Here is a 27,868-nt window from a genome sequence, read left to right as displayed (position 1 = left end):
TGTATGTGTAGAGCCATTTATCTTCGTATCTAGTCTAATTACATTAATATTATAGGAAAAGTGACTTGTACATATTAGATTTTAAATATTGTTTGTCTTACAATATGAATGATAAATTTAGATTCATTTTCTTTCTTTCTTTTTATTTTTTTAGGAAAAAGAAAATATAGGAGTCAGTCAGCCTATACACATTCTTCCTTAAACCACATACATGTTCTTACAAGTCCCTCTGGACCAAACATGGGTAAATGTCATCCTACCTGTACAGATGATTATAAAGATGTCAAAAGATTATCTTCTAGCCATCACTGCTTAACAAATTCTTCTCACTTCCATTACCCTCCCACTGCTATTTCTCCTGCATCGATAGCGAGGAGTAGTTGTGAACAACCAAGGGAGTTTCATCAGTCTGGGCAAACATCATCTACCAACTCTACATTGAGTTTTCTGTTTGGAAAGAAAGGATTTTCAAGTGCATTAGTTTTGTCTGGCCTTTCAGCTGCTGATGGAGATAATACAGCTGATACACTATCTTCGAGTAGTGTTAATATAGCAGTGTGCTCAGATTCTAAAGTGGCAAATCAATCTACGGAGGTAAGCTAAAATCTTCACTTTTTTTTTTTCACTCTTCCTTACTGTATCACTAACCTGTATTCTAGTTTCATGCTTTCTACATAACAAGTACATTTTATGCACAGAGACCCACAGAGATGGACTGAGAACTTAAAGGGAGTCTGTCACCTACATAACATGTTTTAAACTAATGATATACAGGTGTTTGAAGAAGTAGTGGAACTTGTGTGAGTGCTGCTTCCACTTTAAAATTACCTGTGTGCTATCTCATTTGCAGCAGCTACGCATTGTAATTACAACTGTTAGTCCTATTGGCATAAATCAGAGGAACAGATGTAATTACCTTGTACTGCTTCTGCAAGTGAAATGGCATGCAGCAGGAGACACTACCTCTTCAAAAAGCTGAATGGCAGAGGTGCCAGGAGTCACTCCCCCATGGATCTGATATTGATGACCTACCATGAAATGGTCTTCCTAGGACAACCTCTCTTTTAAAAGAGCTGGATTCAGCAAGGGTATAACAGTTACTCTCCTTCTTTTGAGTGTTAATTAACTGACGGCCATCTGCAAGCCAGGATGGAATCGGATTCAGTCCCTCACAGCACAATCCTTCCACCATGTCAGATCATCACTTCCTGCTGTCTGGCACACACAGCATGAGTCATCAGCATGAGTCATCATCTGTTTTGCATATTCAAATCCCAGAGAGTGCTGGTTGTAGCTGCAAAACAGTGGTCTCTAGTGTCCGGAATGCCAAATGACAGTTTCATTGCAAACATATAGCTGTTTCACAATCTCACATGCCACCCCACTAGAAGTTGTCACCCTCGGCAACTCTCCCCATACAAACTTATCCTGGGCATAAAGCTCTAGAGGCACACCAGCATTGGGCCTCATTGACCTTCTCAGATTGGGGGTTTCAGAAATACTGGGGACAGCAGGCATAGTTGACAATCAGCATTGCATCTGGGTGTCCAACCTGCCACGGCCAGAACCTCTGTGGACACTTGAGAAGGGACGACCCACCATTCCCCATCTTCCTCATAAGTTCCGTGAGGGTCCCCCTGTCCCTACTGGCTCTACCTCATAGAACAGAATAGCGGGGTCTACCCTTCTCTTCACCGTGTATGGAACTGCCTCCCACTGTCCATCCAACTTCCCTGATGGCCGTTTGGCTTTGACCATCACCCGATCACCAAGGACATACCCATCTTTCTGCATTGGTCTTGGGTTAGGGTGTACCATCTGTCCCAGGCGCTCCCCCACAGCCTTGTGGACCACTCTCAGCCAGCGGTGGTGCTCCTGCACCGATGCGGTGGTACTTCTTGGTGGGGGCTCCATCGGGTTAGACATGTGGAGATCTTCAATCTCCCTTCCGGCTCGTCCAAACATGAGCATATGTGGAGAGTATCCGGTGGTACTGTGTACTCTGTTATTATAGGCCCACATCAACTCACGTAGGTATGCGGGCCACTGGGCCTTTTGACTGTCTTCCAGAGTCTGCAGCATCTGAAGCAAGGTGTGATTGAAGCGTTCGCATGCCCCGTTTCCTTGTGGGTGACATGGAGTGGTTCGGGAGCATTCAATCCCATACAGTTGGTACAGTTCATTCATTAGAGTACCCTGAAAGCATGCTCCCTGGTCAGAATGTATCCTCCATGGACAACTGAACACCTGTGTAAAGTGTTTACAGACAGCTTCGGCGGCCGACTCTGCGGTTTGGTCTCAGGTGGGCACAGCCACCGCATACTTGGTAAAGTGATCTGTCATAACTAGACAGTACGAGTGTCCTGAGGTAGAATATCCGATCTGTGCATAATCGATCATCAGAAGTTCTAGGGGTGCTGAGGTGTGGATGGTCTGCACAGGAGCCCGCTGTTCAGTACTCTTACTGAACCCACAGGATCGACACTTAAGACATGCCGCGGCCACCATGTCGGCCAGATCTGGAAAGTATACCAGCCGTTGGAGCCTCTTGAACGTTTTGTCGCTCCCAAAATGAGCTCCCTTTTCATGAGCTTCCTGGAGGCCTCTGGTCCCAATGACATGGGAATGACAATCTGTTGCCAGTACTGCAGCTCTGACTGTAAGTATATGATCCAGCACAGGAGGCCCTGGGTAATTGTCAGTGTGGCCCACTGCCTTAACAACTTCTGACCCTCTGGCCGAGGCCGGATCTTGCTCCGAACCCATTCTTTCACTTTCTACAAATCCCGGCAGCTATCTTGGACTCTCTCCCAATCAGTCAACGTGTTTCCCAGCACCAGCATCATTCCAGACGCCACGCCACTTGAATGTGCCACATCTGGGAACAGAGGAAGGTGACCAAGGTCAGGAGTTTCAGTATCCTCTAACTCCTCATTGGCTCTCTGAAATTACTGTCCTACTTGAACTCGTTCTCCCTACCGGACCGGAACTTGATGCCGTATTGGTACTTAGAGAGGCGGGCCAACCTTTTTTGCTCGAGTGCGCCGAGCTTGGCATTCTCCAGGTGTGCCAATGGGTTGTTGTCTGTCATCACGTTCACTTCTGCACCAGTCAGATATTCTGCAAACCTTTCGGTCATGGCCCACACCAGTGGCAGTAGTTCCAGTTTAAAGGAGCTATAGTTATCAGGGTTGCGTTCTGACTCTCTTAAGGACCGGCTCCCATAGGCGATGACTGTCTCCCGTCCATCCTGGACTTGGAACATGCTGGCCACCATATCTTTCACCACCTGATACATCTTAGGTGGGATCTGCCGGTAGCGTTCCCTGATCGGCGCAGCATCGCCGGTTGGGATTTCATGTTCAATGGCAGTAGCACACCCAAAGTCCTCATCATGTCTTGAGAAGGCCTCCTGAAATTCCCAGAGAGTGTCTTCCAGCAGCTTTTGTTCCCCCAGGGTCAGGGTTCTGCAGTCCACCCCCATACGGGCCATACTCACTCGACCGTTCCACTCCGCTGTCGGGGTTTCCCTTGAATGGGTCTCCACAGCATAGGTCCAGGCTGATCTCCTATCCGGCTGCAGCGTAAAGCCCCTTCGTCGAGCGATACCCCCTTCGGACATATAAACTTTGGCCAGCAGGGTGTTTGCGGGGACGGTTAACTCGCAGTCATCAACATTACAGAAGCGTATAGGCACACATCCATCTTTCACAACGGAAAGGGCCCGGGTTACCAGTGGGTGAATATGCATCTCTTCTTGATAAGCGGGCTCGATCAGGACCTCCAGTCCATTCAGTCGTCGGCCAGCCCCCACTGGGAGCATCAATATTCGCTCCTGTCAAGGTGGGATCTTCAACGGAGTCCTCCGTAGCACCCTCATGTCTCCAATGGCCCGCCCGGACAGGTTACTCTTTTGCAGACTACAGCTCCTCACCATTTTTTGCAAGACCTTCTGGGTAGGCTGGTGTGCTGTGGCCCGTTGCCAGTACTTCGGCCCTTCCTTGGCATAGAGTTAATGATCTAGGTCTCTCAGTATATTCATGCCCAGGGTCACGTCCATTCCTTTCCGGGATGAATGGTCCACCAGCACGAACCCTTTCTTGCCGATGTCTTGCCCAAACAGTCGGACCCGCATCCAGACTATCCCTCAAACATCCATCTCTCTATTATCAGCCGTCAGCCTGATGACGCTCCCGTCTTCGGGCTCCATCATATGCTCGAAGTACCCCTCGAAGAACTCCAGGCATTAGAGTTCATTCTGATCAACTAGGCAGCAAACCTTTCGGCCTTCCAACTCAGCTTCTAATACGGGGCTGCTGGCATACAGATCACGTTTTTTACGCAGAGGTCTTAACTTCTGGTGTACCACTGCAGGATGCCCAGCTACTGCAGCGGTCGTAAGTTTAACGTCGGCTCAGACGCTACCTGTTCTGGGCACTCTCTGGCCATATGGCCGTACTTTCAGCAAACCCAATAGAGGGGCCCTCTTCTGCCCGGCCCCCTCACCGGGGTTGTTCTGGGTGGAGTGGCATGAGGTGCGGGGACAGGTGCCGGAGGCCGGGACGGTTCTGCCTTCATCTGGGAGACTTCCAGCCGAAGCTCCTTCAATTCCGCCCGCAGGGCCTGGACCACCTCTTTTAAGGACTCAGATTCTTCAGATCCCGACCGGTCCCTTGTCACATGCGTGTTATTCACCACTCTCGCTGCCGTAGGTATGGGCTCTTCCTCTCTCTCTATGGCGGCTAAGTAAACGCTGTTGAATGTCATATCGGCCATTGTTTGGATCATCTCTTGTAATTTATCTAGTAGGAATTTATTGGAGAGCCCCACTATGAACTGATCTCGTACAAGCCGATCCACCAAACGGAAGGCGCCCATAGCCTCAGGGTCTCGTTGTTGTATCGCATTCAGTGTCTCCTGTAGAGCATTGGAATATTGCATCAGGGTCTCGCCCTCTCGCTGGGGTCGGTTAAAGAAGTGACTCCGTAATTGTACCTTTGGCCCGCCCCCCCGGGCTCTCTCTTGCAGGGAGAATATATTTTCTAGGGTATCTCTCTCAGAGTCAGGTCTTACCATCACTGTCCGTCTGACGTCACCCTCTAGGGCTCCCAATGCAACCTCGGCCCGCAGTTCGGGGGTCAGGTTACACATTTTAACCGCACTTCGCACCCTTTCAGTCCAGTCCTGCAATGTCATGTTGTTACCATCATACTTTGGCAGATGACGCAACAGTGCCCCTACAGCGATGTATCATACTGGGGTAGCCATATTGTTGGGGGCAAGCTGGACTTGTGCCTGTGCACCCTGGGCTGGGTCCTGATCCGGCACCACTGGCGCCGGGGACGATCTCCCGACGCATTCCCGTCCATAACGGTCGCTGTATCCTGCAACGTGTACCGGGGTGGGCTTCCCAGAATACAGCAAAGTCACAGATAAGGAAAGAGACACTGACACCAGCTTAATATGCAAGAACAGAAACTTTACTTATACAAAAAAGTAATATCACAAACATAACCAAAATAATGCAAACATGCATAGAAAAATGCTATACCCTGGACCCACAGTCAATGTCCCTGCCCACTGGATAGGCCTAGACGATGGCGGACACAGCAGAGCCTGCAAGTCATGCTGTGCCACTACAGAGGACACCCCTAGCCGGTGTCAGACGCAGCAGAGCCTGCAAGTCAATAACTGTGCTGCAGTCCAGTACAGAAAAGCATAGCAAAACAATATAATACTAACTAACTAATGCGAGGCCTAGGCTAGTCTCTGTTGCTTCAGGCGCCACACAATATACCTGCGTCCGTTCTGGGCCTGAGGATGCAGCCTACCAGGGATGGCCGCCAACCTCTCAGCAACCGTGCGGCCTTGCTTGATGATGAGGCCTTCTGTCCACACACTGAAATGGTCTTCCTGGGACAACCTCTCTTTCAAAAGAGCTGGATTCAGTAAGGGTATAACAGTTACTCTCCTTCTTTTGAGTGTCCATTAACTGCCGGCCATCTGCAAGCCAGGATGGAATCGGATTCAGTCCCTCACAGCACAATCCTTGCACGATGTCAGATCACCACTTCCTGCTCTGTCTGGCACACACAGCATGAGTCATCAGCATGAGTCATCATCTGTTTTGCATATTCAAATCCCAGAATGTGCTGGCTGTAGCTGCAAAACAGTGGCCTCTAGTGTCCGGAATGCCAAATGACAGTTTCATTACAAACATTATGCAGAAATAGCTGTTTCACAATCTCAAAAATTCACACCCTGTTAGCAGTTCAGCCTCGTCAAGTCCATAGGCGGCATGTTCACCTTTAGAGGGACCTGAGTCCTACAGCCCAGCTCAAACCTCAAATCCCAGCACAGCCCTCAGTTCACAGCACACAGACTCCTGAGCTCCACTGTCAGAGGGAGGTAAATCCACACATCTAGCAGTGCTGGCTGGTTTTTATGCCTGGCAAAACCCAGCCTGGAACATGGGGAGTAGTCACCCACCCAGCATTATGACTACTCCCAGTAAGAGCCGTCACAGATCAGCTATGACAGCCATGCTAACTCTCAAGGTGTCAATTAGCAATAGCTGCTGCTGACGCATAAAATACCAGCTCTTACTTCACCGAGGCCAGGAACCTCGGTCACACATACCTTCCATCCACGATAATTCCAGGTACCTTCTTACATAAAAACACCTCCTTTGCACACTGTAATAATATAGTTAATCCGTCTGTTAATTCTGTCAGTGTCATAAATCTATTTTTTGGGTTGCAAAACATCTGCTTTGCATCCGTCACACTGTAACAGTATATTTATTCAGTGTCACGACCATAGACAGGGAAATGCACTCACGCGGTGAGCTCTACCTGGAACCCAAACCACTGTCCCTGCCGACTTGCATGTGGCGAGTCTTGGTCGACCGTCCCTATGCTAGTAAGTGCAGAGAGCCAAACCAAGCACCTGCAATAAAAACTTAAGGGACCTGTTCACACAACAGAAAACACACAGAGAAGGGTCGTACAGAAATAGGTCAAAGCCGGGAGGTCAATGCAGTACAAAATCACAGAGAGGAGGGTGGTAACAAATAGCTAAGTCAAGGGTCAAAACCAGACGGGAAACAGGGTACAAAATCACAGAGCACAGAGAGAGGTCCAAGCCGAAGTCAAATCCAAATAGCAACAATCATAGAACGCACAATAGCAACAGGAGTGCAGCAAGGGAAAATGTATAACTGGCAATGGTGTATTGCCAGCAGGTGGTTTAAATAGAGCACAGAGTCGCCATTATAAGGATATCGTGCTGTCTTTACTTTCGTCGCTGGAGCGTCATTGGAAGATGCGTGAATACAAGCACACGCTAGTAGATGTACTACTGATGGCATTCCCATCTAACAGTAGGTGCTCAGAGGAAGAATGAGGCGGAGGAGGAAGTCGCCAATGCATCTGGTGCACCAGCACCACCTCAGAAGGGAGGGTTAGCATGGCCAAAGTGTGGAAAAGCTTTGTCAGCACGCCACAACATCCAGCACCACTATCTGATATGGACTGTCTTAGCAGGAGGCAGCGTTTCAGCAACATGGTGTAAGAGTACATGTGCACACATCAGCACGTACTGACTGATGGGTCTGCCTCATTTAACTTCTGGGTCTCCAAATTGGACACATGGAGGTGCTGGCCTGCCCTTCGGCAAGTCTATTGTCCTAACTTGTGTGTAGCACGACAGGGGATGTGATCACGGACAGGAGCATCCGCCTGTCCACAGCCAACGTGGACAATCTCACATTCATTAAAATAAACCTGTCATGGATCCCGCAGGACTTGTCCATACTTTGGGCAGAGTAGAGACAAGTATGGCGACAGCACTCATCCATTGTTATACTCCAACGCAATTGTGCATTCTGTTTGCCATTACCCAATGTTTTGGGCTTCCCCAAATAAAAAAGGACAAAAAAAGAATTATAAAACAAAACACAAAAACAGTGTTGGCTACCTCCACTGCCTCTTCCACTTACGCCACCATGACCACCTCTTCCTCCATTTGGACCTCCACCTCCTGGCCCAAGATTATATTGGCAGAGAAGAGAATTATACCAGCCGCACCCAGCCATTGTTATACTCCAGCGCAGTTTGTTCTGTTTGCCATTTCCTAATGTTTTGGGGCCTCCCCAAATAAAAAAAGTTATAAAAAACAAAACACAAGAACAGTGTTGGCTACTTTCTCTGCCTCCCCTGCCTCTTCCACCTACACCGCTACGTCCACCACATCCTCCACTCGGACTTCCGCCTCCTGGTTCAAGATTATTATTTGTTGTATTGACAGAGTAGAGAAGTATACCAACTGCACCCCCAAAAATGGCTATAAGTCACACACAGAATTAACAGACAAATAATAAACACAAAAACAGTGTTGGCTACCTCCTCCGCCTCTTCCATCTACACCCATAGCCTCCTCAACTTCCTACTTTACTTGGACCTCCGCCTCCTGGTTCAAGAATATAGTTTTTTTACGTTTTCATATTCTATGTTATTTTAGATCATTTTCCTAACCACATTTATTTGCAGGATATTGTCCTGCTCTTACCCCCATTTTGCTTCCTTTTGCAGCTCTCTAGCTCTTTCTATGACTATTTTACAACCATTTTACAGCCCCAAAGTTCGGGTCCCTATTGACTTCAATAGGGTTCAGGGTCAGGGTCAAGTTCGGGTACCTGAACCAAACTTTGAGCCTAAGTTCGGCCGAACCCAACATACATGGGTTCGCTCATCCCTAAAAAGAAATTATTGAATTACTACAGAGGGTTGAAGGACATAAAGGCCATGTGTGGACAGCATAGAGTCACTAAATGACTACATCAGTCAAGCTATATAGTGGAAAAGGTGCGAGGGGACACGCCTAGTTGGTGTGTTTGGCATTAACGAATACAAACCACTCCCAAATGAATTCCTTAACTACCACAAAAAGTATGTGAGTGAACAGGGAACTAAGACAATATTGCAAAATAAACACAAAAATATACAAAAAATACATAAAATTTTAAATCATTGTATACTGTCACAAAAATATACATGACAATCTCTTGTGATTAATGATGATTCAGGATTAGTTAACACAGTTTGGGAGGCTGCGAAGGCCTATATGAGAGGGATTTTTATAAAGTACACGGTAATATATAAGAAAGGGATAAGGGAGAAAATAACAATTTGCAACAAGAGGTGGATAAGTATGAGAATAATTATATCAAAAATCCTATAGAAATAAATTATGAGGCCTGGACAGAGAAAGCTTTAAAACTGGAAGATGAGCGACTCTTAATGGCAGAGCAACAGAAAGAAAATTATGTGAGGGACAACTATATCTATGCGCATATACCGGGTAAAAAGTTAGCGGCCCTAGTAGCGACAAAAAATAATAATTATATACATTGCCTATCAGATAAAACAGGAAAAAAAATAACTGAACACGTGGCGAAAATAGAATTGCTTCAAGAATACTTTAAAGACATATACAATACTAAGATAAATAAGAATCCGGTACAAATTCAACAGTTTCTGAAGACAATAACTATCTCTATGTTAACATCCGAGCAAAGTGAGAAATTGGAAGCCCCCTTGAATGCCCTGGAAGTGGACAAAATATTATCTAGTATCACGAAAAATAAATCTCCAGACATAGGCGGTATCCCATTTAAAGTCTATGCTCAATATAAAGAAATATTAACGCCTTAAGGACCCGGCTCATTTTCACCTTAAGGACCAGGCCATTTTTTGCAAATCTGACCAGTATCACCAGTATCACCAAGTGGTGATAACTTTAAAACGCTTTAACTTATCCAGACCATTCTGAGATTGTTTTTTTTTGCCACATATTGTACTCCATGACACTGGTAAAATGAAGTAAGAAAAAAAAAACTTTATTTATAAAAAAATACCAAATTTACCAAAATCGAGTAAACCCCTTTGGGTGACTGCCATATAGTAACTCAAACAGCGAGAACCCTGTAGAAGCCTGGGGCACCTCCCTAATAGAGAACATAAGGTATGGTAGGAGGGAATCCTAGTCCCAACCATGCATTTTTTAACATCTGTTTCAGGGTCTTGTTAACCCCTTAAGGACCGGGCTCATTTTCACCTTAAGGACCGGGCCATTTTTTGCAAATCTGACCAGTGTCACTTTAAGTGCTCATAACTTTCAAACGCTTTGACTTACCCAGGCCGTTCTGAGATTGTTTTTTCGTCACATATTGTACTTCATGACACTGCTAAAATTGGGTCAAAAAAGTTATTTTTTTTGCATAAAAAAATACATTTTTTACCAAAAATTTTGAAAAATTAGCAAATTTCAAAGTTTCAGTTTCTCTACTTCTGTAATACATAGTAATACCCCCAAAAATTGTGATGACTTTACATTCCCCATATGTCTACTTCATGTTTGTAGCATTTTGGGAATGATATTTTATTTTTTGGGGATGTTACAAGGCTTAGAAGTTTAGAAGCAAATTTTGAAATTTTTGAGAAATCTTCAAAATCCCACTTTTTATGGACCAGTTCAGGTTTGAAGTCATATTGTGAGGCTTAGATAATAGAAACCTCCCAAAAATGACCCCATTCTAGAAACTACACCCCTCAAGGTATTCAAAACTGTTTTTTCAAACTTTATTAACCCTTTAGGTGTTCCACAAGAGTTAATGGCAGATGGAGAAACAATTTAGAAATTTCTATTTTTTGGAAAATTTTCCAATATAATAAATTTTTTCCAGGAGTAAAATAAGGGTTAACTGCCAAACAACACTCAAAATGGGTTGCCCTGATTCTGTAGTTTGCAAAAACACCCCATATGTGGTCGTAAACTACTGTTTGGCCGAACGGTAGCACATAGAAGGAGGGGAACACCATATGGGTTTTGGAAGGCAGATTTTGCAGGACTGGTTTTGTTTATACCATGTCCCATTTGAAGCCCCCTGTTGCACCCCTAGAATAGAAATTTCAAAAAAGTGACTCCATCTAAGAAAGTACACCCCTCAAGGTATTCAAAACTGGGTTTACAAACTTTGTTAACCCTTTAGGTGTTCCACAAGAGTTAATGGCAGATGGAGAAACAATTATGAAATTTCAATTTTTTGGAAAATTTTCCAATATAATCAATTTTTTCTAGGAGTAAAACAAGGGTTAACTGCCAAACAACACTCAAAATGGGTTGCCCTGATTCTGTAGTTTGCAAAAACACCCCATATGTGGTCGTAAACTACTGTTTGGCCGAACGGTAGCACATAGAAGGAGGGGAATACCATATGGGTTTTGGAAGGCAGATTTTGCAGGACTGGTTTTGTTTATACCATGTCCCATTTGAAGCCCCCTGTTGCACCCCTAGAATAGAAATTTCAAAAAAGTGACTCCATCTAAGAAAGTACACCCCTCAAGGTATTCAAAACTGGGTTTACAAACTTTGTTAACCCTTTAGGTGTTCCACAAGAGTTAATGGCAGATGGAGAAACAATTATGAAATTTCAATTTTTTGGAAAATTTTCCAATATAATCAATTTTTTCTAGGAGTAAAACAAGGGTTAACTGCCAAACAACACTCAAAATGGGTTGCCCTGATTCTGTAGTTTGCAGAAACACCCCATATGTGGTGGTAAACTACTATTTGGCTAAACGGCAGGACATAGAAGAAGGGGAACGCCATATGGTTTTTGGAAGGCAGATTTTGCTGGACTGGTTTATTTACACCATGTACCCTTTCAAGCCCCCTGATGCACCCCTAGAGTAGAAACTCCATAAAAGTGACCCCATCTAGGAAACTACGGGATAAGGTGGTTGTTGTTTTGGGACTATTTTTGGGGTAAATTTGATATTTGGTTGCTCTATATTACTCTTTTTTGAGGCAATGTAACAAAAAAATTAAAATCTAAAATTGTTTCTACATTCGCTATTTAGTTTTGTGGAACACCTAAAGGGTTAACATAGTTTGTAAAGTAACTTTTGAATACCTTGAGGGGTGTAGTTTCTTAGATGGGGTCACTTTTTTGGAGTTTCTAGTCTGGGCTACATCAGGGGGGGCTTCTAATGGGACATGGTGTCAAAAAAAAAACTGTCCATCAAAATCTGCCTTCCAGAAACCGTATGGCGTTCCCTTCGTTCTATGCCCTGCCGTGCGGCTATATAGCCATTTACGACCACATATGGGGTGTTTCTGCAAACGACAGAATCGGGGCAATAAATATTTAGTTTTGTTTGGCTGTTAACCCTTGCTTTATTACCGGCAAAATGGATTTAAATTGAAATTTTGCCCAAAAATAGGTGTTTTGGCACCGTTTTTATTTTATATTTTTAACACCGTTCATCCGAGGCGTTTGGTCAAAAGTTATTTTTATAGCGACGACTTTTACGCACGCGACGATGCCCAATATGTATGGCTCTCAGACTTTGGAGACACTAAGCAGGCATCCTAAAACTGCGGCCCTCCAGATGTTGTAAAACTACAATTCCCACCATGCCCTGCTGATGGCTGTAGGTTGTCTGGGCATGCTGGGAGTTATAGTTTTACAACATCTGGAGGGCCGCAGTTTGAGGATGCCTGCACTAAAACTAATATTTTTGGGGGAAAGAAAAATAGTTTTCGTGTCTCCAAAGTCTGAGAGCCATAGTGTTTTATGTTCTCTAGTGAACTGTTGGGGATTATAAAAATTTAGTACTCCATGGAAGTGTGATACTCCCTGAAGCAATCGATAACGCAGAGGCCCGGATGATCGGGGCACGTGTCGCACTGAGTGGTGGTGTCCTTCCGTATCCCCCTCCTGCGACACACTCTGCACTTTTTTTGGGTTCGTCCCTTCTTTCCAGTATGGGGGACCACACCTGGAAAGTGTTGGCCAGGGACGATCCGGGCGCCTCCAGTTCCCGAGGTACTCCGGCCTGCTCTTTCCCGGTCCGAAAAGATCAGGTCCTTGAGGACTGCCTCATAGAATTGGAGGAATGTCCCTGTGCTGCCAGCGCTTCGGGATAGTACAAAAGAGTTGTACATGGCAACCTGCACCAAGTAGACCGCAACTTTTTTGTACCATGCCCGGGTTTTGCGCATGGCGTTATATGGCGTGAGGACTTGATCCGAGAGATCAACTCCTCCCATATACCGATTGTAGTCGACGATACAATCGGGCTTGAGGACCGTTGCCGCGGTACCTCGCACAGGGACTGGGGTGGTGCCGTTACCGTGGATTGTGGACAGCATAAGGACATCCCTCTTGTCCTTATACCTGACCAGCAACAGGTTTCCACTGGTAAGTGCACGGGTCTCACCCCTGGGGATAGGTACCTGGAGGGGGTAGGCAGGGAGGCCGCGCTGATTTTTCCGCACGGTCCCACAAGCGAACGTAGATCTGGCGGCAAGGGACCTGAACAAGGGAATGCTGGTATAAAAGTTATCCACGTACAAGTGGTAACCATTATCCAGCAGTGGGTACATAAGGTCCCACACGAGTTTCCCGCTAACACCCAGAGTGGGGGGACATTCTGGGGGTTGAATACGGGAATCTCGCCCCTCGTACACACGAAATTTGTAAGTGTACCCTGAGGTACTCTCACAAATTTTGTATAGCTTCACGCCATACCTCGCTCGCTTTGTGGGAATATATTGGCGGAAACTGAGTCTCCCCTTGAACGCAATGAGCGACTCATCAACCGCGACCTCCCTTCCAGGTACGTAGGCCTGCTGAAATGTGGCCCCAAAGTGATCGATGACAGGCCGTATCTTATACAGCCGGTCATAGGCAGGATCACCTCGGGGTGGACATGCTGCATTATCGGAATAATGCAGACATTTCCGGATGGCCTCAAACCGGGAGCGTGTCATGACCATACTGTACAGTGGGGTCTGGTACAGGACGTCCCCACTCCAGTATTGCCTGACACTGGGTTTTTGGACTAGACCCATATGCAGCACGAGGCCCCAAAATGTCCTCATTTCGGCTGCACTGACCGGCGTCCAGCCACCGGGTCTAGCCAAAACTGAGCCTGGGTTTTGAGCGACGAACTGTTGGGCGTACAGATTCGTCTGCTCCACCATCAAATTCACCAGTGGGTTACTGAAAAAAAAACTAAAATAGTCAATTTCAGTAAACCCCACTGTGGGAATCTGGATTCCAGGATTGCCAGCGAAATCCGGAATCTCAGGCTCAAAGTCCACTGGGGGACACCAGCTAAGTTCATCGGCAGGGGTCTCCGGTGAACTTATTTGGTGGGCCGGGAAACCAGTACGAACCCCAGGGCGGCTCGTACTAGGGTGGGCCACAGGATCCCTAGCATGTGCGGCCCCTGGCTCCGCCTGGCGGCGTCTCCGCCGCCTTGGTGGCTCATCGTCATCCGATGATGATGAGGAGGATGCTGATGATAAGAGGAATGTGGGGTCATCCTCATCCTCACTGGGGCTCTCGGAGTCGGAGGCAATCTGGGCATATGCCTCCTCGGCCGAGAACACCCGGCGGGCCATGGGTGTGTGTGCGTGTAGGTGTGCGTGTGTGTAAAACTTTATTATATGTGCGTGTGTGTGGGGGCAACGGGTGTTCGCGTACTAAAAAAAGGAAAAAAGGGCAAGTGTTAGGAAAAAAAAAAAGTTGCTGATTAGCGGTACAACGCTGATCAGCGGTGGGGCAGGCGATGCGCTAACAGTGGACGGACGCTAAAAAGTGCCGACCAGTCAGCGAACGCAGAAAAAAAGTGGTGGTGAGGGGGCTAGTGGTGGTGGTGGGGGGGGGGGGTTGGGGGGAGTGGTGGGGGGATGGGTGGAGGGGGTGGGGGGGCTGGTGGTGGTGGGGGGCTGGTAGGGGGGGGCAAGTGGCAGGGGGGGGTCTGGGGTCTGGTAGATGGATCAAAAAAAGTTTTGTGTAAAAGTTAAAAGTTTTTTTTTTTTTCCTAACTAACTTTTCCCTTCTTTCCCTGCCTAACGATGCCTCTCCCTCACTGACCCTAACCTACCTGGGTGGCGATGGGTGCAGGAGGGTGATGGATGGCGATTAGGGGGACACAGGAGCTGGTGCTGGACGATGCTGCCGGGTGCTCGTGCAGAACAGGAAGAGGAGGGGAGAGAGGAGCGCAGGAAGTTTGAATCTCGCGCCTCTCTCCCCTGCACCAATCAGCACCCTGGACAGCAGTGTTCAGCACCAGGGCCAGCACCGCCTCCTCAAATCCTCGGACTGCGATTGGTGGTGTATAATTACGCCACCGATCGCAGTCTTTTTCCGGTTCATCGGGTCACCGGACACCCGAATGGACCGGAAACGCAGAAAACCGCAGGTCTGAATTGACCTGCGGTTTTCTGCGATCGCCGATACGGGGGGGTCAAATGACCCCCCCCTGCGTTGTTACGGGATGCCGGCTGAATGATTTCAGCCGAAATCCCGTTCCGATTAACCCCCGCGGCGCCGGAATGCCGATTTTAAGTCAGGACGTACCGGTACGCCCTTGGTCCTTAAGGACTCGGGAAATAGGGCGTACCGGTACGCCCTGTGTCCTTAAGGGGTTAAACCTCTCGACCAACCCGTCTGTCTGGGGGTGATACACCGAGGTACGTATCTGGGTGATTTTTAACAACTTGCACAACTCTTTGATATCCTTCGACATAAAGTGGGTACCCTGGTCTGTGAGAATTTCTTTAGGGATCCCCGTGCGGGGGAACATGAAAAATAATTCCCGGGCAATATTTTTAGACGCCATGTTTCGTAAGGGTACCGCTTCTGGTCACCGTGTGGCATAGTCCAACACAACCAATATATACTGGTGTCCCCTCGCCGACTTAACAATGGGACCCACCAATCCATGGCAATTCTTTCAAAAGGTACCTCAATGATGGGAAGAAGCACCAAGGGACTCCGTAAATGTAAGGTCGGGGCACTTATTTGGCAGGTGGGGCAGGACTGGCAGTATAATTCTACTTCCTTGCACACTCCAGGCCAGAAAAATCTTTGTAGTACCCTCTCCTGTGTTTTTGCTAAAACCCAAATGACCCCCAAGTACATGGTTATGTGTGAGATCTAGTACAATATGTCTATAGGGTTTTGGCACCAGAAGCTGCTCCACATTTTCATTGTTGCATTTGTTAACTCGATGCAGCAGGTTTCCATTCATGGCAAAATGCGGAAATTTCTGGTCAGCTTCTGGTACCTGTGGTATAACATCTATCACAGTAACATTTTCATGAGCATTCATGAGATTGGGATCTCTCAATTGCTCTGTACCAAAGTTACCCCAGGACACTCCTAAGTCCAACACATTTTACCCAGTTGGGGAAGCTTCATTTTCCTTAGCTAACACCTGCAATGAAAAAGTGTCATTATCAGGTATGTCACATAACCCCACATTTTCACTAGTGTTGGTCAAGCACCAAAGTGCTCGGGTGCTTGTGTGCTCGAGTAGAACACCTCGGGATGCTCGGGTGCTCTACAGAGCACCCGAGTACAATGGGTGGATGAGGTCAGAAGAGGTCAGAAATTGATGCAAACACCACTGAAATGGTTCGGGAACAGCATGGGGAGGATGTCTGGATGCATCTTGGACTTCCACTGGAAACAATGTTGTCCGAGTAGTACGCCACTTTTACAGACTGACAATAATACGCACAAAACCAAAGATAAAATCGATTTTAGAGGAAAAATTGTTAGGAAACATTCTTTCCCGTATATTTACTTGTATATAAAGTGCAAGTGCTGCCAAAAATTACAAGGAAGAGGCACTCCAATACAACCTGTATATCACATAAAGGAGGGCCTCATTCACATTGTGGTACAATTGTTCAGGTAGGGGGACTCCTACACTCATAAAGCCGATGCACTAAGTGAAAGGGCTTCCAAAAATTACATACAAGCAACCGGCACAACAATACACCCTTTATGACACGTAAAGGAGAGCATCCTACACACCCTTGAAAAATTATGATTGATGGCCTGCTGGTGACCCTCAAAAACTATTGGAGCAAGGGCCTGCTGATCTGACCATCTAAAACATTAGGGGCGAGGGCCTGCTGCTGATGTGACCATCTAAAACATTAGGGGTGAGGGTCTGCTGCTGAGCTGACCCTCTAAAACAATAGGGGTGAGTGCCTGCTGCTTATCTGACCCTCTAAAACATTAGGGGCAAGTGCCTGCTGCTGAGATGACCCTCTAAAACATTAGGGGAGAGGGCCTTCTGGTGAGCCTCAAAAAAATTATGAACAAGGACCCTCTGGTGACCCTCTAAAACGTTATGGGCGAGGGCCTGCTGGTGACCCTCAAAAACATTATGGACGAAGGGCCTTCTGGTGACCCTCAAAAACATTATGGTTGAGGGCCTGCTGGTGACCCTCTAAAACATTATGGGTGAGGGCCTGCTGCTGACCTTACCCTCTAAAACATTAGTAGCGAGGGCAGCCTAATAAGCATGTCGATATGATGGAAGAGGAGGATGAGAAAAGGGAGATTGAACCATATACCCTTTTTAGTGGTGGAAGGGGTGCATAGGAATACAGTGTATTAAATACACCATAAAAGCCACATTTAAAGTGCCTTTATGTTCAGACGCTTTCCTCTGGTGGAGTAGAGAAGTCAGGGGCAATCCAGGCCTTGTTCATTTTTATAAGAGTCAACCAGTCAGCATTTTCAGTTGACAGGCGGATGGGCTTATCAGTTATTATGCCCCCAGCAGCACTAAATACATGCTCTGACAAAATGCTGGCGTAGGTGCAGGCCATCACCCCCAAGGCATAGAGCGCTAGTTCGTGCCACGTGTCCAGCTTGGACACCCAATAGTTGTAAGGCACAGAGGGAACACTGAAGACGCTGATACGGTCTGCTACATACTCCTTCACAATCTTCCAAAATTTTTCCCTCCTTGTGACACTAGGCCACGCATCAGGGTGAGGGTGCTGGCTGGGTTTCATAAAACTGTCCCAAGCCTTGGAGAGTGTTGCCCTGCCTCTGTTGGAACTCCCCTGTGTGCACCCTCATCTCCCCTCCTCAGTTGGCCAAGGTACTACGTACTGTGCAGCCAGCGTTGTCAGCTGGAAATTGTTAGAGCAATTTTTCAACAGGGACCTTCTGGTATTGAACCATTTTGCTTGTCCTCTCCACCACAGGAATGAGAGAAGTTCTCTTTGTAGCAGGGGTCAACAAGGGTGAACAACCAGTAATCGGTGTTGGCCAAAATGCCTACAACACGAGGGTCATGGGAAAGGAAGCCTAACTTAAAGTCAGCCATGTCTGCCATTTGCTTTCCTCATCAGGAGGATGACTCTCAATCTCTTCATCCTCTTCTTCTACCCATCCAGGCTGAACAGATAGAATAAAACTTTCATGGGTACTACCCTCTGTAGCTATCCAATTTGCACTGAGAAGACGAACTGAGGGTGGTCTGGCTATCACCCTGTGTACTGTCTTCCCCTGTTTCCACCTCTTCCACATGCAAAGCGTCCACCTTAGTTGCGAGAAGCGAGCGTTTGAGTAGGTCACAGAAGTGGGATGGTTATGCTGATAATAGAGTTATTGCCACTTACCATCTATGTTGATTCCTCAAAGTTGTGTAAAACCTCACAGAGGTCAGACATCAATGCCCACTCGTCGCTTGTGAAGAGTGGAAGCTGACTGGAAACGCGACGACCATGTTGCAGCTAGTATTCCCATTACTGCCCTCTGCTGCTCACAAAGCCTGGACAACATATGGAACGTCGAGTTCCAGTGCGTGCTCACGTCGCACAACAGTCGATGAGCTAGCAATTGCAGCGCTGCTGCAGCGTTGCCAGACAGGCAGAGTCTGATGATGACTTGCGGAAATGGGCACACACGCAGCGCACCTTCACCAGTAGCTCAAGCAAATTGGAGTAGGTTTTGAGAAACAGTTGAACCACTAGGTTGAAAACGTGGGCTAGGCATGGTATGTGTGTGAGCTTGCCGAGCTCCAAAGCCACCACTAATTTACGGCCATTATCAGACACAACCATGCCTGGTTCTAGGTTGAGTGGCGAGAGCCACAGATGAGTCTGGTCCCTTATCCCCTGCCATAGCTCTGCAGCGGTGTGCTGTTTGTCACCTAAGCAGAGCAGTTTAAGCAGGCCTGTTGCCGCTTCCCCACTGCAGAGCTACACTGCTTCCAGATACCGACAGATTTCTGACTGGTGCTGCAAGATGATCATTCAGAGGTGGAAGTGGAGGAGGAGGAGGAGAAGGGGGGGTTGCAGCCACTAATGTAGGTGGTGGCGGAAACCCTGATGGAAGTAAGGCCCGCAATCCTTGGCGTCGGTAGCACCTGTGCCATCACAGGGTACGACTCGCTCCTGGCCTCCACAACGTTCACCCAGTGTGCCATAAGGGAAATGTAGCCTCCCTGGCCAAAATCACTTGTCAATGTGTCAGTCGTTAAGTGGACCTTCCCAATAACTGCATTGGTCAGGGCACGTGTGATGTTACGGACACATGCTGGTGTAAGGCTGGGACTGCACACCATTAAATATATTAGCGGCTGGGGACAGAGTAGCACGGGACGGCCACTGTCATCAGGCTGCGGAAAGCCTCAGTGTCCACAAGCCTAAATGGCAACATTTCCATGTCCAGCAATTTGGAAAGGTGTGCATTTAGTGCTATGGCCAGTGGGTGGGTGGCTGGGTATTTCTGCTTTCATTTAAAGGCCTGGGGTATAGACATCTGTATGCTGCGCTGGGACACAGAAATGGATGTGCAAGCTGATGGTGCTTGCGAAGGTCCAGGTGCATGGCGGGGGGCATCTGGACCTGTGTCTTGGACAGGGGATTGGCCACACGTAACACAGGGGAAGAGGAGGTAGTGGTGTGACCCGCAGACACTGATTGTGGACCCAGGCGGGAGGCCCATCTATTAGGGCGCTTTAATGCCATTTGGTGGCTCATGCTGGTAGTGGTGAGGTTGCTAGTGTTCACACCCCTGCTCATTTTGGTAAGTCACAAGTTGCAAATGACAATTCTTTTATCGTCCGCACTTTCCTCACAAAAGCACCAGATTGCGGAACACCTACCCTTTGGCAAGGGAGATTGCCGCAAGGGGTGCTCTGGAGAACAGTTGTGGGCCTGTTTGGTGGGGCTCGCATTCTCCCTTTTGCCGCCCCACTGCCTCTTCCAGCCTGTTGCGGTGCTGCGGATCCATCCCCCTCTGTACTGCTGTCCTCGCTCGGCTTGCCACCTTACCAGGTTGGATCAGTGACTTCATCGTACAGCACCTCCTCTTCCACTTCCTCACTCTGGTTATCCTCCTGACTTGTTGACCTAACAACAACCTCAGTTATTGACAACTGTGTCTCATCCTCATCATGAACCTCTTGAGACACTAATTGCAGTTGACTTTTTAGCAACTGTGTCTCATCATCATCATCAACCTCGTGAATGCTCAAGAGTTTGGGAATCAGGGCACAATATCTCATGTCCCTCTTCAAGCGGGCTTGTTGAGAGGCCCAAATCAAGGAATGGCGATGAAAAGAACTCCTCGGAATATCTTGTTTGCCAAGACTCTCCATGGTGGGAGGAAGGAGTATTAGGGTGAGGATTCTGTTGACGAGACTCTTGGCTACTGAGACTGGACTTTGTGGAAGACAGCGTGGTGCTTAACTGACTGGAAGCAATAGCTGCTGCAATCCAACCGACCACCTGGTCGCACTGGTCTGACTTCGAGAGTGGTGTCCTGCTCCACCCTGCAAACTGGGACATGAAGCTAGGTATCGTCGATGAGTGGGTTTCTTGTGCTCTTGCAGCAGGCACAGTTTCACCAGTTTCGCCACGGCCTTTGCATGCACCATCAGCAGCACGGCCACTTTCCCGTCCCTTACTGCTCGCCTTGCGCATATTAAATGTTATATATGCTTGCAAGTATGTCACACGTACAGTAGCGCAGGTTTTCTAAGTGTATGCGCAACTAAAGTACACAGAATATCACAGATATTTTTAGGATGTGCATACTTTAAACAGGAAATGTAGCACAGATAATGTTGCTGTCTGCAGCGTCTATGAAAAAAGTATACTGAATGTCACAGATAATTTTAGGATGCGCAAACGTTATACAGGAGGTATAGCGCAAGTAATGTCACTGTCACCAGCGACTTATAAAAATTTACACTTAATGAAGCGGCACTAACAATAGCACTCAATTTAGCGCAGGTTGCACTAATAATGTATATTGCAGACAGATATAATTATAGTCCTTAAAAGGACTTTTGGGTCTCTCTAACAATTTCACGCAATTTAGCGCAGGTTGCACTAATAATTATATTGCTGCCAGATACAATAGTTCTTAAAAGGACTTTTGGGTCTCTAAAATGTTTTTTCACAAAAATATTAATATTTCACTCCGTACACTATCTGTCCCTTCTTCAGCACAGCTCTCCCTGACTAAGACTGAGCCGAACACGTGTCATTGGGTGCTATGAAGCACCCAATGACGCATTTCGACCAGCCAATCACTGCAATGCCAGTATCCAACATGGCTATGGCATTACAGTGAGTGCCAGTACCTCCGCACACGTTTATTTGCTGCGTAGCCAGGAAGGTATATGAAAGAAGATAAGAACTAGTTGACTGCCTCAATAAATATTTCTGTTCAGTTTTTACAAAGGAAAATGAAGGAAAAAGGACCTCAATTACAAAGATAGACTAATGAATCTTTTGATGTATGTGTCTTTACAGAGGAAGAGGTACTAAGTCAGCTGTCTAAAATTAATTCAAATAAGTCACAAGGGCCTGATGGGATACATGCAAAGCTATTAAAAGAGCTTAGTGGTGAACTAGCAAAACCATTAACATATTTATTTAACCAATCACTGGCAACAGGAGTCGTCCCAAAAGATTGGAAATTAGCAAATGTTGTGCCCATTCACAAGAAAGGTAGTAGGAAGGAATCGGGCAACTATAGGCCAGTAAGCCTGACATCAATAGTGGGGAAATTAATGGAAACCATACTTAAGGAGAGGATTGTAGAACATCTAAAATCCCATGGATTGAAAGATGAAAAACAGCATGAGTTTACTTCAGGGAGATCATGTCAAACTAATTAATTTTTTTTGATTGGGTGACTAAAATAATAGAAGGCGGAGGTGCAGTAGACATTGCTTATCTAGACTTTAGTAAGGCTTTTGATACTGCTTATCAATAAATTGCAGTCTTTGTGCTTGGACTCCCATATTGTTAAATAGATTATGCAGTGGCTAAGGGACGGACAACAGAGGGTTGTAGTTAATGGAGTATATTCAGACCATAGTCTTGTTACCAGTGGGGTACCTCAGGCATCTGTTCTGGGACCCATATTGTTTAACCACCTCCCGTCCGCCCATAGACTTAAAACGTCCGGGAGGTGGTTCTATATTTCTGAATGGACGTTCCTGAATTTCTCCTGTAACTGGAGCTACTATGTCAGTAAAAAAAAAAAAAAGTGAAGTAAATGTCCCCCAGAGGTCTTGTATGACCTTATGGGGGATAAAAAGTGTTAAACAAAAAATGTAAAAAAAAAAAGTTTGAAAAAAAATGACCCGAGTAAGGAATAAAAAATTATAATTTTAAAGTAGAAAAAATAAAATAAAATAGACATATTTGGTACTGCCGCGCCCGTGACGGTCGGCTCTATAAATATATCACACGATCGACCCAGTCTGATAAACACCATAATTTTTTTTTTAAACTGTTAAAAAAGCCATTTTTGTCACCTTACATCACAAAAAGTGCAACACCAAGTGATCAAAAAGGCGTATGTCCCACAAAATGGTACCAATAAAACCGTCACCTCATCCCGCCCAAAAATTAGCCCCTGCATAAAAAAAAATCTAAAAAAAACAAACAAAAAAACTATAGCTCTCAGAACATGGAGACACTAAAACATCATTTTTTTGGTTTAAAAAATGCTATTATTGTGTTAAAGTGAAATAAATAAAACAAAGTATAGATATTAGGTATTGTCGCGTCCATTACAACCAGCTCTATAAAAATATCACATGACCTAACCCCTCAGGTGAACACCATAAAAAAAATAATAAACTGTGTCAAAACAAGCAATTTTTGTCACCTTATATCACAAAAGGTGCAACACCAAGTGATCAAAAAGCCGTGTGTCCCACAAAATGGTACCAATAAAACCGTCACCTCATCCCGCAAAAAATGAGTCCCTACATAAGAAAATCTCTCAAAAAATAAAAAAAATATAGCTCTCAGAACATGGACACATTGAAACATAATTTTTTTTTTCAAAAATGCTATTATTGTGTAAAACTTAAATAAATAAGAAAAAGTATACATATTAGGTATCGCAACATCCGTAATGATATGCTCTATAAAAATTTCACTTGACTGAACCCCTCAGGGGAATGCTGTAAAATTAAATAAATAAAAACTGTGCTAAAACAACCAATTTTTTTGTCACCTTGCCCCATAAAGTGTTATAATGAATGATCAAAAAATCATATGTACCCAAAAATAGTACCAATAAAACTGGCACCTTGTCCCCTAGTTTCCAAAATGGGGTCACTTCTTGGGAGTTTCTACTGTAAGGGTGCATCAGGGGGGCTTTAAATAGAACATGGAATCTAAAAACCATGTGGAGTTCCTTTTCTTCTGCGCCCTGCCGTGTGCCCATACAGCAGTTTATGGGGTGTTTCTGTAAACCGCAGAATCTGGGTAATAAATATAGAGTTTTGTTTGGCTGTTAACCATCGATGTGTTAAAGAAAAAATTGGATTAAAATGGAAAATCTGCCAAAAAAGTGAAATTTTAAAATGTGATCTCCATTTTCCTTTAATTCTTGTGGAACGTCTAAAGGGTTAAGAAAGTTTGTAAAATCGGTTTTAAGTAACTTGAGGGGTGTAGTTCCTACAATGGGGTCATTTGTGGGGGTATCCACTATGTAGGCCCCACAAAGTGACTTCAGACCTGAACGGGTCCTTAAAAAGTGGGTTTTGGAAATTTTCTTAAAAATGTGAAGAATTGCTTCTAAACTTCTAAGCCTTCTAACAGCCTAAAAAAATGACATTTCCAAAATGATGCCAACATAAAGTAGACATATGGGGAATGTTAAGTAATAAATATTTTATGAGGTATCACTTTCTGTTTTAAAAGCAGAGAAATTAAAATTGGTAATTTTTTAAACTTTTTGGTAAATTTTGTATTTTTTCATAAATAAAGGTGAAAAATATTGACTCAAACTTATGACTATCATGAAGTACAATCTAGCCTCATATTCTTATGGCTCTATGTTGTGTCATTCCTTTATAATTTCTACTAGAAGTTATGAAGGAATTGCTATCAGCCTGCAGTAAGGGTACAGAGGGGAGGTAACCAGTTGGGAGTGGGTACCTGCACAGTCTGAAAATGGCAGCACTGATTGGATAGAGTGAGTTTATGTAGGCACACGTCCCCAACTTGTTACTTCCCCTCTGTACCTTTACTGAAGGCTAATAGCAATGTATTCATAACTTCTAGTAGAAATTATAAAGGAACGGCACAACATAGAGTCATAAGAATAGAGGCTCCAGAATTGGTATTACACAGGGAATAAATGAAACTATTAAAACAGAAATGTCAGGAGTGGTGAAAGGTCTGCTTTAAAACATTGGAGATCAAATCTTGAAAAAGTAGTTAACAAATCGGGGACCAGGATGGTGGAATAGGCTGGAAATAAAAAGAGAACAAAATAATTATACAAGTTACAAATACAAAGTTGAAAAATGATACACAATCATGGATAGGATGGTCAGAGAAATGCCATGAAGGCCAAATACTCATTAGGTCCCATAGGATGCAGTGTTTTAAGTGTCCATATCCATCTACTCTCCTTTTTGGCAAGGTTCTTGGACATATTTTCCGCTCTTAGACCAGTTCTAATGCAATCAATACCCTTGCCTTCAAAAGTCTTGGATTACAAACATAGGCCATTCTAAAGTGCTTCGGAATTGGTTTCAGTTCCTCTCGCAGCGATGATGTCTCGGACATGTTCACGTATAGTCATGCCTACGTATATTTTAGGACATGGACACATGGCATAATAAATCACCATAGAGCTTGAACTTGTAATAGGATGTGTTATACTAGACCTCTTTGTACCGCGCCTAAAAATGGCACCGTCCACGATGACGTGCAAATCTGACAGAAGCAGATCTTTCTCCCACCGCCCCAGGAAAAGATTTGCATACAAGGGTGCACAAGCCGCCCCCATATCAGTCCCCTGTAGGTGGAGGAAAAAGAAAAACATTTTTTGTCAAAATAAAATTCTATAATTGTAACAAAAAAGATGTCAGTCTCCCATCCGTATTACTCGCATTGAGAAAATATTCCACTGCTTGTCTGATACTGGTGTACAAACATTCTATATCACACTAGTCTATTTTCCACTATATAGCCTGACTGATGTAGTCATCTAGTGTCTCTATGATTAAGGGTGCTAAAAAGACGCACCAGAAACTTGTCAGAGAGATGTGGGGCCTGGTTTGTACCCACCATTTTGTAACAGTTTTTTAACGGAGAAGAAATAAAACTGAATTTATTTTACCAACACCGGTGGCTGGAAATCGTTTACATTTGTCGCTGTAATTTAAGTGGTGGAGGGTGCACTGCACATGCGCAGCCACCCTCCATTCATTTTCTATAGGGCCACTGGCTATTTCCATCTGGCCAATAGAAGTGAATGGGAGCAGTGGCTGGTCATGCTTGGTGTGCTCCCATTCATTTCTATGGGGAGAAAGCTTGATGGTAGCTAGAACGGAGTCCTACAGCCACCACTTTGCGGGGCCCCGCTCCCGATATAGGTGCAGTTCTCAGCGGTGGGACCCGCACCTTTAAGGCATTTGGGGCATATCCTAGTGATATGCTGTTATTGTTTCAGATGAGAATACCCCTTTAATATTTAAAGGGGTTATCCAAAATTATTAAATCCCCCCCCCATGCGCCCCTGCCCCTCACGCTAAATATACTTACCGTACCTGGCTTCCCCCTCCTGGTCCTCACACCGCCGCTGCTGCTTCTCACCGTGCGTGGATGAAAATATCCGGCATCATGGGGAGCAGCAAATGGCAGATGGGGACGAGCCTCTCTAGCGTCACCCGCAATGCTAGGGAGGCTCATCCCCATCACACCTGCCATTGGCAGCTTCCCCCAGACACCAGACCACACAGGGAGAAGCAACAGCGGCGTTGTGGAGACCAGGAGCGGCGCGAGGCGCCAGGTAAGTATATTTAGTGTGAGGGGCCCAGGCATATGGGGGACATTTATTAGTCTTGGATAACCCTTTTAAGAAAAAAAAAAACACATCAGACATACAGAAAACTTTATATACAAAATGGTCTTAGATATCTGTGCCACTCGACCTTTAATGATGGCCTGTTTCCTTCTATGGACATTGCAGCCATTACTGCCAAGGTAATGTTGCCAGCCATAGATTCCACTGAGAGAGACTTTAGCAAGATAGTGTACAAAGAGGGCCATAACTCCTATCCTTACCTAAATGCAGAGAGAGAATTGCACTGTGTACAGTTGGAACTGTGTTTTGCTATAGTTAGATGTACTACAATTACCATTTTGCTGTACAGTAAAGAGAGATGTTTATTTTTCTACCTCTGGCCTATTTTTATGACTCCTACACCATACACTGGCCATTACACTGTACACTAGTGTTGATCGCAAATTTTTATCGCAATATCAGCACTTTGAGAATTCGCAAAGATGTAAAATATAGTGCTATATATTCGTAATCGCAAATATTCTAGATTTTTTTTTTCATCAGTTACCTCCCTTCTTGCTTGTGGGTCAATGAGAAGGCTGCAGTATCTTTGTCAGAGCTTAGTAACATCCCTAGCAACCAATAGGAAAGTACCCATTCAATACACCCCTAAGATCCCTATAGAAAACAGGGGCGCAGGGGAAATAGCACAATTTTTTTTTAAAGAAAAACAAAAAAAAAATGTATTTATTATAAAATGGTCTTGGATTTCTTTGTTTCTGGCCCTTTAAAAGAGATGGAGGCTCCTTCTTCACTTTCTCCTTAGATTCTTCCATAGGAGGAGGAGATTCAGTGTCACACCTGAGGCAGATTTTCATGGGCCTCAGAGGGTCACACACAGCTCTCACATTGTATATAAAAGAAAGAAAAAGAAAGATCAGCAAAGCAATTCACAAACACGAGGAGAAAAACTGCCAAACTTAACCGATTTGTCCTCTGCTGCTTGTCTGAAACCCCTAATGGTACAAGCCATCCATGGAGAGAAAGGCTGAGGTCAGTGCGTCACCTCAATTTATACCCAGCGCCGATTATGACATCATATGTAAATGAGCCAGGGCCCCTATTATGATGCCACAAGCAAGTGAGTCATCTACAAGGATTCTAATGATGACATTACAAGAAAGGTCTCAACATGAGAGTGGCCATTTTGAATGTAATGAGGTACAGACTACAAATAATGGATTAGCACTTTGTCCTTGCAGAACCACAGAGCAGGGAGTATCTGCAAATGGTTTGTTCTTTAATCTAATGTTATTTAATGTTATGCTAAGTATTGTTTTGCCATATATTGGACCCAGCATAGCTATGTATGGATGGCACAGCCAAGGGTTAATAATCCTAGCTCAGTCCTTTGCAGGAGGTTGGGTGGGTAACCAGGATCCGCCCCAGCTTAAATTATGGGGTAATTAGTGAGAGTTGGATTTGTGCCTGATGCTCCTCTCAGGCCAAAGAAACCTACTGAGACTAACAGATCTCTGCAAGATACATGGAAAGAGGGAAAGACAAAGAGAGAAGGAGAGAAAAGAAGAACTTTGAATCTGCATGGCCTAGAACAGAAGTCAGTAATCTGTAACTACATCCATTCATACTTTGCTCAGTGAGGGACATTGTTGAGACACTCTTCACAGCTGTGCACACCCTGACCAG

At 45.4% G+C, this 27,868-nt stretch overlaps 1 protein-coding gene across 1 annotated transcript in view; it reads left to right on the top strand.

Moving 5' to 3' along the window:
• LOC122935448 (pecanex-like protein 2) overlaps window positions 1-27,868 on the top strand; it is a 644,117-nt gene that overhangs the window by 608,581 nt on the left and 7,668 nt on the right. Inside the window, exon 17 of the mRNA XM_044291215.1 lies at window positions 155-594. Coding sequence (XP_044147150.1) covers window positions 155-594 — 440 coding nt within the window. The remainder of the gene's footprint in view (window positions 1-154; window positions 595-27,868) is intronic.

The sequence above is a fragment of the Bufo gargarizans genome, chromosome 4, assembly GCF_014858855.1.
Source record: "Bufo gargarizans isolate SCDJY-AF-19 chromosome 4, ASM1485885v1, whole genome shotgun sequence".
In the NCBI taxonomy this organism is placed as follows: Eukaryota; Metazoa; Chordata; class Amphibia; order Anura; family Bufonidae; genus Bufo; species Bufo gargarizans.
This window is presented reverse-complemented; position numbering and strand designations above follow the sequence as displayed.